This window comes from Coregonus clupeaformis, chromosome 18 (assembly GCF_020615455.1).
Source record: "Coregonus clupeaformis isolate EN_2021a chromosome 18, ASM2061545v1, whole genome shotgun sequence".
NCBI classification, from domain to species: domain Eukaryota; kingdom Metazoa; phylum Chordata; class Actinopteri; order Salmoniformes; family Salmonidae; genus Coregonus; species Coregonus clupeaformis.
Genome location: NC_059209.1, coordinates 50,281,639 through 50,295,999, shown reverse-complemented (window position 1 = coordinate 50,295,999; position 14,361 = coordinate 50,281,639). Strand labels below are relative to the sequence as shown.

Below are 14,361 nucleotides of genomic sequence, written 5' to 3'. Positions count from 1 at the left end.
CCAGTGAGAGATGGGAAAATGTGTTATTCAAGACGTCAGATTAGAGGTAAATATCAAAGAGGGATAGCGAAGAGAGCGTCAGTAAAGAGTAAAAGGCTGGAAATTATGACGATAAATATGATGGCGGGAGGGGGTCCATTCAGCCAGAGAGAGAGCGGCGTACCATGCTGTTGCTACGTGAGATGCCACCTAGTCCTATCAGAGAGGAGGTGGAGGAAGAGCGACGTGTGGCAAAGGTGGGACGGTGGGGGACAGGGACGGCCTCAGGTTCCCAGTCTAGCCCATCGGGTGTTTTAGGGCTGAGGAGTGTGCTGGATGGAAGTTGGAGGTCATTGGGTGTGGGCTCCGGGACAAAGGCTGTGTAAGGTGGGGGTTCAGGCTGCCCCATGGCCTGACACAGAGCTTCCACCTGGCGGGCAAGCCTCTCCTGCTGGATACGCAGCCTCAGGTTCTCCTCCTGCAGAGCTGCCAGAGCTGTGGAGAGAGGAGCCACACGTTCCGCAGCCTCCTTTAGCCGTGCATCCACCCGCTTCCCAAAAGCCTGCAGGTCAGTGTGGATCTCCCCCACGGCACAGCGCAGTGTCAGCTCTAGCCCACACTCGGCCCCCTCACCCACCTCCTCCTCAGCCTGCTCTTGGGCTAGCAGGTCCCCGATCACCTTCTCCAGACCAGACTCCACACATAGGCTGTCTGGGCTGCCCACCAGAGGCTGTGGAGCCTCTGAGGCCGACAGGAAGTCTAGGTTCATGCCAGGCATGGTGGGTAACTGCTCTCAATATCACCAGTCACAATGAAGGTCCGATCCTGTTACAATGAGATGCAAAGACCTTCTCTTTCAACTCATCGCTAGGAACCAAGTACTGGAATCAGGCTCTAAAAGTTCAACCATCCAAGGGCGCTGGGTGTTGAGTTTTTGAGTATATATCCCCTGGGAGAAGAGGACAGTAGGCTTTCTCTGTCGGCCTGTTTATAGAAACCCTCCAAAACAACTCTCGTTCTTTATACCCCCCACAAATCTCCCCTCTTTAGGGACCTGGTCCCAGACAGCCAATGAGCATGCAAGGAATACAGTTTCTAAGGCAGCAGAGGCCCCCACCACCTTTTCTTCCCTCAGGTGCTATAGACATGTCTATTTATCACTGGACCAGTCTATTATTCCACTGAGCCAGTCAGGGCCTGGGGGACTAGTGGGGGCCAGTGGGGGAATACTGGTGGCATCAATTCAGAAACGCTCTCTCCCCTACCTCCCTCAACTCCCCTTTTATTTAGAGCCCTTGTCCTTCACACCTTGATTGGCAGGCAACTGGGTGTTTGGATGGGGCTCTGGGCCTGGCCGACTGGGAGGGCTCAGCTAGTTTCACTCCCCTAAAACGGTTTCTGACAAACTGCAGCCTCTCAGGCTTGACATCATGAGTCAGTTGAGCTGCATTGGTCAGGTCATAGGACAGGCCACCAAGGGTAAGGAGAACCTAAGAAGCACACAGAGCCATGAGAGAGAGACGGAGGGTGGCGAATGCAGTGGGCTATAGAAAACCTGAACCTGGTTCTGGCTGACCCTGGTTGTAGGGAAGGCTCTTGGAAAAGGCCAGCTGCTCTCTGCAGTGTGTTTGCTTTGGAACTTGCTGATAGAATATCACAGTGATCTGACCAGCTGCTGTTACGTGTGCATGCTTCAAGTGCTTTGTCTGTCAAGAATAGTCTATGTGTCTTCATGAGAATATGTGCGTCCAGTATGTTTGTTTGTGTATCGAATGCTTATACCAATTCCAGAATATTACAGTACTGTAGGTGTGCATAATAGCTCAAACTACAGTATATCAGGTGAACAAGGTTAGCGCAACACAGGTATGCCCTCTGCAAGTGATGTTGTTCTTAACCTCTGGTACACACACCTAAATGGTGCTTGACTAAGTAATATAGCTAAAACTGAATGAGATATTATTCAAATAGATACTCAACTAAACTCTGTTCACTGAAAACAAGCAATCGGAACTCAAAACAGTTTTATTCATTTTACATGGTGGTTTCATCAAACCCCTCGTCATTCATTGTATTCCTTGATAGTGTGTGCTGACCCTGGAGAGTGGTGTTTTCCTGGGTTTAAAGGAGAGCGGAGCAGCTTCCAGGAACAGGGAGTTGTCCAGAGAAACTGTGGCCAGGCATGCCAGGAGAAGTGGGTCAGACTCCGTCAAGGACATCACCCTAGTCTGGCACACACACACAGAGCGGCATCTGAACACTGACAAGGTTTGTGTGTGTGCTTGTCAAAAAAACAGTCCGTTTTGTTTGTGCGTATTTGAGCATGTGTGTGGGAGAGGAAGAACGAGAAAGAGAGTCGGAGACAGAGAGAGCATGTGTTGTGCATGTCAATGTTCATGTGTGGATGTTCTCTATATCTCTAGATGTTCTGTATATGTTTAATAAGCAAGTGCCTGTATTTATGCCCCAAGGCACGCCTGTGTGAATCAGATAGACATTAATTCTGTGTGTCTCAGAGACGTGAGAATGTCTTTGGCCATTGTGACCCCTCTGCAGTTATTTACGAGTGTCTAAAAATGGAGTTAGCAGCTTTATCCAGAACGCACCAATCAAGCTCGTCTGGGACTTCACCCTGGCCCCACTGCAGGGGAAGAACAGCACAATGGGATAAATGCTCTTAGAGCACAGCTTTAAACCAGATGGCCATAAACCTCCAGGGATAAAACAGTAACACACTGCTTCTGACTTTCATGGCTCCACAGATCAGGATCATCTCCAAAATAGGCAGTCCTCCTCTCTCTCCCCCCTTCTCCTTTCCTCTACAAAGTTCATACAATGGGGCACATGTGTGCTGGTTGGGGTAGCCCATGTTCAGAGAGTATGTTCAGGCTGCCAATAGGGAGATGAGTGTGCTATATGACAGTAAGGGGCCAGGACTGACAGTTAATCATTCACTGTTGGACAGTGGCCAAATAACCCAGTACAGTGTTACTAGCGTGACCCAAGGCTCTGCTGTGATCTCCATGCCCGTGGGAAATCTACTTATTGCCTGTCTGTCATCGCCGCGGAGACAGAGAGATGGCATTATTTATATCCGAGGGCACGGGGGCAGCAGACAGCATGGACGTGGGTGACAGAGATGAGCGGGTGGGTGGCAGCAATTCTTTACAGCACTCCCTCTTTTTCACTTTCCGTTTCACCTTTCACCTTTCCCTTTCGTACTTTCTCTTTCAATATTCCATCCTCCCTCTTTCACTGTCTGCCCTATTTACCCATCTGTCGATCTTACTTACCCTCCATTTCTATCCTTAATGCTTCCTATTTTTAATGTTCTCTACTTACCATCACTAATTTACCTCCCTCACATGCTTCTTGCTCGCTTTCTTCAGAGTTGATGCATTTTTATTATTCTGCCCAGACTCAATGCTACCCTATCTGCATTATCCCAGTCTATAAACTAATCTCAACCTAAAGTAAGCCGTCATTAAGTAACTGTTTTGAGGACAGACCACCAGAGAGGAGCAGAGGACCACCCACACAGATCACAGACAGTCTGTAGCCTCCTTTACCAAACACCAATAAAGACCAACTAATCCAAAACAACCCTCTTATCACAAATCTCTGATTGCAAGACATCCATAATAGGACTGTTTCATCAGTGTGTATACATCAGACAACCCTACAATCCAATAGAGGACAGAGGAATGTGAATGAGGATTGCTGTCAATGCATGTTGATGGTGGGACTGGAAGCCAATCCATCATCCTGGACAAAGTCCATGGTCCTGGTAACGTCGTTGTCACGCACCCTTGAACTTCCATGGGCCTGAGAGACTGTGTGGACAGGTGGTGGGGTCTGGGCCCAGGGAAGAGTTACAGTGCAGCAGCCCAACTCTCCCCTGCTTGATACTAACTCAGAGTGAAAACAGCGACTGCCAGCATCTCCCACAATTCCACGATTGCCTAATAACCGAATAAGCCTGACGGCAGGATAATTCAGGGACCCTGCTCACTTTCAGAGCCCAGGGAGAGAGTGAGGAGGCCCACCGGTGGCTCTCCCATCCTCACAGTAATCATGGAAGACATGAGACCTCATGCGGCAGTCATTACCAGTGTTCTTTCTGCTTGCTTGTTCACCCACGTTTGTGTCTGCATTACCTACCTGCTAATATGCTAATATAACATGCCAATGCAAGCAGAAAGTACAGCGTGTTACACTTTGCTGCATGTGTCAAGTTCAAAGGCTTAACCCCTACCCCTGACAGCGCTGTATAACAATCGCATTAGTAGCATAATAACAATTTAGGGCTTAAGTAACGGTAACTGATACACCATGCTATAATCCAGAGCACCATGCTGGTGGCTTGGGATGAAAGAAAAGAGTCCCCAGCGTGCCTACACAAAAATAAACACTGGCCTTGTGATCTTATTCACAAACAGTGTGGATTACAGAAGTACACATTCTAAACCACAGCACATGGTCTTAATACCTGTAAACAATAAAAAGTGGACATACCGGTATGTAGTGGTTCTATCCATGACATTCACATGAGGCACCAAAATTCACCACTGATATTTGGAAAAGTTTAAATTTAATCGTAATATATCACATACACACAGACATATTAAACTCTAAACTCTAATCACTCTCCACTGTAGTTACCTATTTGTCCTGACTCCTGATAACGCTTAGCTCAGTCAAGCATACACCTCATCTTCTGCAGAATGAATGAATGCCTTCTTGCCTCTTTCTCGGTCCGACTGGCTCAGTCTGTCTGTGTGTAAGAGCCACCCATCTGTGTGTGTATTTGTCTGGATGTGTGTGACTGCAGGGTTAACTGATGGAGACAGTCCCCCCCCACTCCCAGGCCCAGCCAGCGTCCTCCCAGCCCGGCCCTGATCCCCTAACCAGATTACTGCTCCACCCTCCATGGGGGGTGGAATACAGAACCATTAATGAGTGAGTAAACTAGACTACACTTCTCCCATACCCTCCATTCACTCAATCACCACAGAGCTTTTTCCTTAATGGAAGGAGGGGAGAGTAGGCACCCTGAGGACACTGACTCTCACCCTCTGAGAGGTCAGGGCACTGCAGGGCCTGGGGTGGGAGGGGATGGGTGGTCTCTTCCCTCTGCTCACCACCTCAACTAACCCTAACCCACCTGACTGGAGACATCAGCACCAATCATCAATGAACCTGATGACTCTCTACCAATCAAAGTGCCTGAACCCCGGTTAATGGTAGAAGGGCTCAGGGGTTTTCTAGGGTACGAGAAAATATGAAGAATCTGTGTCCTTGTCTAGTTGAGTGGCTAGAGATGCATCTCAGGAGGGATGGGACAGAAAGAGAATGTGAAGAGTTCCCAGTGCACATCCCTCACTGTATGTTTATCATACAAGGACAGATGTGACCCCTCTCTCCCTATAAACATTGTACACTTTAAAAAATCTCTCTATCAGCATCTGAGGCACTTGCCTTTAGGGGCCTTTGGGTTGTGGTTTTTAATTCAATCAAATTAAGTTGCAATTGAAACTTCAAGGCAAGAGGTAAACCATGACTGTTCAACTTACAGTCCAACATTGATAGCTGTTATAGGCATGACATGCAGAACTCAGGTTTGACAGGTTATGTTATGGTCATTACACCCAGTCTATCTGCCAGGTCAGGAGGAGTGGATTGTTACAGTTACCTTGAAGGAGGATCCGGTGGTAAGGCTGGAGGAGGACATCTTGAAGGGGGTTGCTCTCAGGCCCAGGGTCAACTCTGCCAGGGAGAGAGAGGGAGACATACAGGAAGAGACTTACATGGAGCTGAAATGTCAAAAGCTGTCATTTAAAAACAATGTCACAGCACACCACCAGTGTGTATCCATAAATATTAAAATGTTAAATGGACTTAAGGCCCCTAAGCCTATATATTTTTGTATATTGGACATGATGATGTGCCCATGTCCCTGAGTGTGCTGAGGGGGCCATCACTCACTGACATGAGCTGCCATGGTGATGGGAGGTCTCATATCTAACGAGTGAGTAACACTATGGACAAAGCCGCCGCTAATATAAACACTCATGTTCCATCCCTCTCTGTATGTATACACACATTTTCATGTGACCAGTGCACTAACACCCCCACACAGTAAGCTGGAGGCCATCATAAGACAGCATCTCTGTCAGTTTAACCGCAGCTATAAAACAGAAGTGCCTGTTTGATCCGTTCCAGTTTTCTGTACTGCACACTCAGCCAGGACTGTTGATAGGAGCTGCTGGGAGAACTAGACATTATCCAAGCCTGTCTTCAGTCAGTCAGGGAGCTTCCAAAAAAAGACCCCAAAGCCATTAGAGCAAATGAGGCTTAAAAGCAACAATGCCGGCCTCTTGAAGAAGCCCAGTGGAGCTGTCGGAGGGTCTGGGAGGAGGGGAGGGGTAATCAGAGGCTGACTGGGTGCTGTAATAGTCCTGCTCCAGGCAGGGTCTTAAGTAAACTGTTTGGGTTAGAGGTCCTGGTGGCTGGAAAGTGTTGGAGAACAGGACTGGCTGTTTGGACAGATCTCCACAGCAGGCTGCTTCTGAGATGCACCAAGACACTAACATACACATACAGAAACACATACTGTATTGACAGACACAGACAAGTAGGTGTCCTGGAAATGTAGTGATAATGCCCATTTTTCTACTTTTGCGTTGACAACGTTTGCCTGGGTACAACGGTACAGTGAGTGTTAGTATGGCATTTACAGTGGTACACAGACCATAGTCTGTTGTGGACATCGCCAACTCTGCAGGATGCCACAGAGAGACCATAGCGTATTGTAATGTCAGACCATATAGTAGCTAGCTACACTCAATAACTGCCCATTGTTGTGTGTACCTATTCTCATACCACCCTCCCACCCCCCTCCACACAGTGTGCCTGCCCATCACAGAGACTATGCTGCTCCATATCCACAGCAGACCCCTGCTCCCACACACACACACTCCCTGACCCTGGCCTGTCCTGCTGACTGCCCCCTGCCCCTGTGGCGTCTCTGGTCTCCCACGGCAACAGGGATTCCAGTGGTATCTGAAGGCTGATATTAGCATGCAGAGGTGGAGCTGGGACAGAGCAGGATCCATATCTACACTGCCTGCCTCCAGTCCACACACAGGCACAGTGCATCTGATCTGCTGCAGTACACTGGGCTGGAGGGATGGAAAATGTCCCTGTATGTTCCACTGGTAATGTTTGTTGATCTATTCTAAGATTCAGGTGGGAATTCAAAGGCCACAGTAAACAAACCAGCACATCATGTCCCTAGTGTGCTCAGACAGTAGTGAGTGATGCTTGGGAGGGAGGAGTGTTAGGTTTAGAGTTAGGTAGTGCTCCTACCTGCTCTCTGTCCTATGGCGTTGGTGGTGATGCGTGGGGCCATGGGGGCCAGGTTGCCTCTAGAGGATGAAGAGGAGGTGGTGGTGGTGCGCCCATCTTTGATCTCGATAGTTAGGAAGGTCTTCATGTCGGGGTCTGCCGCTCCCTTGCTGTCCCGCTGTGCAGCTGCTCTCCCTGGGGTCTTGTCTTCCTTTGAGCCGTCCGAGGCGTGCCGCAGCTTTTCAGCCGTCTGATTTGCCCCGCCTACAGCGTTCAGAGATTGAGCAGCGCTTTGCAGAGATTTGGTGGCCACGCCCCCTGGATGAACTGTGCCCTGGCATTGGACATGGTTATTTGAGGAGGAGGAGGATGAAGAGTAAGATGTAGAGCCTAAGTGGGGTCTCCCGGGCCTGTCTGTAGGGGTGGTGATGGATACTGCTGTGGTCCCTGTCTGCTTGGCTGGCCCTGCTGCTGGCCCCTCACTCAGCTGGGTGGCTCTGCCTAGGACCCGGGCACTGGGGGCTGTCGTGTTCCTCAGAGACTGAGAGCCCCTCTTCAGGACCGGGACACTGGGACTGGGCTCTGTGAACTTACGCATACGGTCCCGCACAGAGTTAGCCCGGCCGAACGGGGCCAAGACAACCGGCTCTTTCTTCTCAGGAACTGCAAAACAGACAGAAAGCATGAGTGGAAATGATTTACACACAGTAGCAAAGAACAGAGGAACAGACACAGTCAAGTAAACAAACTCAGTAGTTAATTACCCAGCCCCCCGGTACAGCTGACATACAAAGACTGGAAACATTTAAAAGTCTTCAGCAGGACAATATGACTAAAAGTCCCCAAACTCAAAGCAGCACTCTTACTGCCCGTCTCATGCTAAAGCTCTCTGCAAATCCCTTGACTTGATTTCCCTTCTCTCGCTCTCCCCCTCTCTCCCCCCCTCCTTTTCTTCAATCCCCCTCGCCCTCCCTAATTCTCCCTCTTCTTCAGTGCGTCATCTTAGGCCATTAGCTGACAGATTTGCTCCGTTTCTAGGTTGCCTGAGTGTTTCCGGATTCATGCTCCTTTCTGTACAGTAGAGTGATGGTCTGCTTTCACCACATATAGGGAAAGGCTCCACAATCATTTAGAGAAGCATTTCCCTCCCTCGTAATAATCTCAATTTAGTGTTCTTGAGAATCAAAAGCTTTTAGGAGTCTGGGGCCACAGAGAGGAGATTATAAAGAAGGGCATTCTTCTATCTCACCATCCAGTCCTCTAGCGGTGCGCCCTCACCCCTTCCCCTGTATGTCTGGCCCTATACGGTCATGCTGGCCCTGCAAAGCTCTTCTGGATGGAAGCCATTAAACTGATAGGAGTCAGGGAGCAAGACGTCTTGATATTAAAGGAACAGCTATAACTCAGCAGCACTAAGGGCCTCAGTTCATTGATCCTCTGGTGTGATGTTATCAACACTGCTGGTGGAGTTTCACAGTAGAGCCACAAATCCGCCCTGGCTCCCACTTAATGTCAGGCGATTACATATACATACACACATAGATAAGGTTTGTATCTGCAAACATGCTTACCTGCATCCTTTGATTTGCTGAGAGGAGTGAGTAAAGTATATCTGACCTGAAAGGGGGGGGGGGAGCAAGAGAGAGAGAGAGAGAAAAGAGTCAAAGTGAGAGAAGCTTAAATTAGAACACAGCAATAAGAAACACAGGGCAATAGTGCAGATCCATGGGATGGCAGGGAGGATCAGGCTGGTCATGGTGACATCCACGTCAACATTATGTAACAGTGGTGCAGATCCATGGGATGGCAGGGAGGATCAGGCTGGTCATGGAGACATCCACGTCAACATTATGTAACAGTGGTGCAGATCCATGGGATGGCAGGGAGGATCAGGCTGGTCATGGAGACATCCACGTCAACATTATGTAACAGTGGTGCAGATCCATGGGATGGCAGGGAGGATCAGGCTGGTCATGGAGACATCCACGTATACATTATGTAACAGTGTTTGGCACGAGGGAGGCACGTTTGGAGCTGTTCTTTTTTGGGCTGAGGGGCCACGATGTGCCTGAGCCTCCACAGCGCAATGTAAACACATGGAAGATAAGCATACCATATTGCAGGGTTCTATAAAAGAGCCTGGAGCCTGCGTTGGGTAAACACTCCCCATAAGGGCAACAACGTGGCGTCATGATGACACTAGTCTCTGATGAGGCCGTTAAGCAAACAATAGAGACTCCGAATGCTTCAGAAGCCATCTCCTGCCTGTGTGTTTGGCTGTTGCTGGCCAGCCCCAGTGGCTCTCCCTCTGACAGCAGGTGAGGGACACAGAGATCTGAGGGGAACCAGAACCAGCTGAGCACAAGAAAGGATTTGGGCCAGCTCTGAGGTGCTAGGTTTATTTGTGTAGCCAAGTAACCATAGTCAAACAAATATTTTAAACACGTACAGAGAAAGATTATATGTTTATAGCTGCCGACGTTACAAAGATGCTGCTGAGAACTGGTGCTTCAAAAGAGAGGGAAGGAGAGAGAGGGAGGGAGACACGCCATCATAGCTCAACATCCCCCTCTAGTGGTGTGAACCTAAATATTCTACTGTTCTACCTAGAGATACAGCAGATCATGTCAGCAAGCATTAGCCAGGCAGATTCAACAAGACTGTACCTTCTGTTCCTGGATGTCTCCTCTTTCCTTGGCACTGCCATTGAGCAGGCCACTGTGGGAGTCTGGGGCTTTCCTGAATAGGACGGCCCCATCAGGCAGATAACAGTTGGTAGTGGAGCTGTCCTGACGGGGCTGGACTGGATGGTGGTTGGTGCTTTCAGCCTCGGATTCTATGCTGGAGGAGGAGCTACTCATGGTCACCACTGGCTGTTCTACTCGGCTCCGGCCCACAGAGAACACGCCCACGCTCAGGTCAGACGTCCCCGAGTCCAGCCGTTTCCGTGACAGGAGCCCTGCGCTGTCGGAGGTCTCAGAGCCCAGGGGGGCTGGCGGTCCCATGCTGGAGTCTGACGTGCCAGAGTCCAGTCTCTGTCTGAAGCGGGACTCTGAGGCCCCAGAGTCCAGTCTGCCTCTGTGGGCGGAACACTGGCTTCTGTCTGAAGCTCCTGAGTCCACCCTGGTCCGGAAGGCTGAGCCCAGGCTCTTTTCTGATGCTCCAGAGTCCAGACGGGGCCTGGAGGCCAGGCTGCGGTCTGAGGCTGTCGAGTCAGAGCGCTGGCGGTGGGATAGGACCACGTCCGGCTCTGATGATGTCACAGGGTCCCGGGGCTGTGGGCGGGTCAGCTGAGTCCCCGGGACCTCATCCCTCACCAGGGGGTCCAGAACCAGAACCATGCCTGAGTTGGAGCCTACGGAACACAAAGACCACAATACAGTGAGTGGAACATACCCATGAGTAGATCTAGTATAGTGCCGAGGAACACATACCATGGAAATACAACTCTGTTATGTACAATTCTGTTCTTGCATTTTTTTTCAGTTTCTCTGACCTAACATAAACAAGATGGAATGTAGGATCACGTGAGCAGTTTCTGGACAACTTGGAGACTGCTGGTGAAAATTAAAAGGTTTCCGCAGAGGCCAAACACCCCCAGAGTACAGTGTGAGAGACATGTGAGCGTCACTGGGGATAAAAGAGGACACAAGGGGATGTAGGCATTTCCTCCACGCCTGACTCAATTCCTGGACCAGATGTCTGTGTGTCTGTTGTGTGTGAGTGTGTGTAAAAGAGATTAGAGCGCAAGCGCCGGAACACTAGGTGGGAACCAACTAGCAGGAAGTGTAGGGGAACAGGAAGTGGGGGTGAAATAGAAAATAGGACAAGTACTTCCCCCTCCCCCGGTCTGAATCCAACCTCCTTCATTCCTCCTCCTCTCATCAGGAAACCACACTCCAAACACTGCAGTGCCCACATCCTCCCCCTCCTAGAGCCAGTCTCTCGCTCAGTCTCTCACTCTCCCCGTGATGCACACTGCTCAGCATCTTTAACTCTGGGGGCTGTACAGGGACCACAGACAAGCTGCATAAAGACAGGTCACAGAGTGGAAAATCACAGTGTCCTTACAAGAGACACATCATTGTATGCCTCAGTCAAGTCCAATTAAAAGATACCTATAGTTGAAGGGAGGAGCTGCCAAAGAGTTGCAAACTAGTGATTGATGTTGTTGCAGTTTGTACATCATGTCCAGTCAATTGTGTGCTGTTGTGAGGGTTTCTGGGAAAAACCCCTATTGCTCTTAGATAATGAGAGGATTGTTTTAAATAACCACAATAGTGCATAATACAGACTTCCCTCCCCTCCCCCCTTCTTAACGAACACACAAAAACAAAACAGCAACAACATTGTCGAGTTCAAAGTTGAGGAGTCTCCCCTGGGACTATCTGAGGGACAGAGCACATTCCACTGAGCCACTCACAAACGGGTCATTTCCTAAACTACAGACTTCTCACCAGGGTTGTGCTCAATTCAGAATTTTGGAATTGACCCCTATTCAACTCATGTGTTGAAATTCTAATTGAATTGGCCACACCCCACAGGATATAAAATGTAATTCAGTGCAATGCAAAGAAATTACACTCAGTCAAATAACATGAGTTTGATTGAAGCTGACAGGTCTCACTTCCAGATACCAAATATATTACCTTTCTCTGGAAACAATGTTCATATAATATTTTTACCTTGGTGCTTAGAATAGCCAATTATATTTCCACCAACCATTTAATTTGTTTGGCTTCTTTTTGAAGGCTTTGGGGTCAACTTGAGGGTAAAACTAACGCATTCTTGGAAATGTATTATTTTCCCCATAAATATATTTTTTAATGTGATTTTTTAAAAGTGATTAATGAAATATAATAACTTAGAATATTCATATACAGGTTGTTTTCCTTGATCGTTCATTTGAAGTTAGTCCTGAAAATCTATTGTTAATTCATATTTTATATGCAGGTCTATAATGACATGTTTTATGTACAAGATGTATATTTGTATAGACTACACCTAACATAGAATAAAAGAGGTATTTGAATTTCATTGAATTCTATTTTCTTTCATTCAAATTATAATAGCAATTCTGTATCCTGTTTACTACTTCAATTCAAATTCAATAATTGAAATGTATGCGGCATTCAATTCAATTCTGAATTGAGCACAAGCTTGCTTTTCACCAACACTATGGAGTGTGAGTGTATATATGTGTGCAAGACTGTGCTGTATATTTGAGGGTGTGTGTGTAAGAAAAGAGAGAGAGGTAGTGTGTGTGTGTGTGTGTGTGTGTGTGTGTGTGGCAGGCAGTGTGCCACAGTACCCCCAAGTTTAGTCCTCCCTCTAGACACCGCTCTCCTTCTCTCTGTTAAAAAGGACAGCCCCCCCCACCCCCCGGCCCAACCCACCCTATCCGTTCCCAGCCACTAACTTCCTGTGTCTGTGTATCGGCGTCCATTTCAAACAGCTCCTACCCACAATCCCTCTGCTCTGTGGAGGTCTGCTCCTGCCTGCCGCTGGCCCTGCCTTCACCCCGGACCAAATTGCAGGGCGAGGGCCATGTCAAGAAAGGGTTCTGTTCTGGTATGTGCTTAAAATAGCAGATGTATTACTACTAGGTGTGGTTCCCCTTTGAACGGGTGATGTTCCTGTTCCGTCTCATAACCCCACTACTACCAGACACTGGCTGATGAGCGGGGTGCTGTAGGGTAAGGGTAGACCAGGCCACATGAGGTAATTACAGTCAAAGGGCCCAGCCAGGGACTGGCCAGGTTCAGGTCAACATTGGGGTGGGTTCCTTGATCAGAAAAATACTTACCTTTAGCCTTAGAGTAAAAATAAAGCAGTAGAGGCGGCGTATATTGGTTCAACAAACACTTGCTCACTTTAGAGGCATTCAAAGTGTGAGAGATGTGAGCGTCTGCTAAATGACTAAAATGTAAATGTAAAATGTTGCTGAGTGAGTGTGGACAGCAGTAACGTGAGTGCCATCTGGTAGGGGTTTCCACTAGTTACCACAGCCACAAAGTCTATCATAAAAATTCATGAACAAATAAATTATATTTTTTAATATAATTTAAGGTTAGGTTAGGCATAAGGTTAGCAGTGTGGTTACTATTGAAATTCTCTATTCTACTACATGCTCTCTCAGATATACCTCTCTCCTATATCCTGCTCTCTCAAAGCCCTTTACCAGTCTTTTCTCATTCAAACTTTTTCAGTTTGTCTTTCTGTGTGGGGGAGTGTGTGTGTGTACAAGTCGTAAGGTCTTGGCTAAAGATAGCACACCTATAGTAAAGCATTCACTGTGTTTTCAATTTAGGTTTTCTAACAGTGGTTAATGAAATCACTACACACCCAAAGCCAGAGTCCCATGACTGTGGTGCCTCTAACCTGAAAATAAAGATGGAGTGAGGAGCTAAAAACAGTGATAACCAATGTGACAGTCTCAGCTCCACTGCCGCCCTCTACAGCAGAATGGCTCTATTGGCTGGCTATTTTCACTAGCAGGCCAGAGGAAATTGCATCTAGGTGCATAAGTGTGGAGGTACAGGCAATATTTGAATCAATGTTGTGTTTAAGTATAAGTGCCTATCCAAACTTGACCCTTAAGCTAAGACAAACATGATCATATAAGCATGCCATATATAGAACAGAACAGGTAGAAAATGAACTGTATGTGTATGTGTGTCTCTGTGTGTGTGTGTGTGTGTGTGGGGGGGGGGCCTACGGACTGGCTAAGGGAAAGAAACAGTCAACCATCCATATGGTCTTTCAACCTCTCAGCTCAGTTCTTTGAACAGTGCCGTTGCTCACCTGTCCTGTGCAGCTTTCTGCCCTGCTGTGTCTGGTGGCTCCGTAGCTCCCAGATCTGTGACTTGATTCTCTCTCGCTCGACAAGGCTCTCCTTCTCTGTGTCCTGCAGAAACAACACAGCAAATCAGAGACGCTCATTGATTTTCAATACATCATTGCTTCAATGCAGAAAGAGTTGAGATAAGGTCATTCAGTTCTTCTCACATGCTGTTCCAGGCAGTATGACATAGA

At 48.1% G+C, this 14,361-nt stretch overlaps 1 protein-coding gene across 5 annotated transcripts in view; it reads right to left on the bottom strand.

Annotated features, from left to right (window-relative positions):
• Positions 1 to 14,361, bottom strand: part of LOC121530944 (smoothelin) — a 78,441-nt gene that overhangs the window by 12,690 nt on the left and 51,390 nt on the right. For all 5 annotated transcript variants that reach the window (XR_006661973.1, XM_041836338.2, XM_041836340.2 and 2 more), the window contains exons 6-10: positions 14,131 to 14,233; positions 9,993 to 10,681; positions 8,898 to 8,943; positions 7,348 to 7,989; positions 5,672 to 5,745 (exon numbers count right to left, since the gene is read on the bottom strand). Coding sequence is in view for 4 of the 5 variants with exons in the window: in XM_041836338.2 (XP_041692272.1) it covers positions 5,672 to 5,745; positions 7,348 to 7,989; positions 8,898 to 8,943; positions 9,993 to 10,681; positions 14,131 to 14,233 (1,554 nt within the window). In the remaining variant the exon portion in view is untranslated. The remainder of the gene's footprint in view (positions 1 to 5,671; positions 5,746 to 7,347; positions 7,990 to 8,897; positions 8,944 to 9,992; positions 10,682 to 14,130; positions 14,234 to 14,361) is intronic.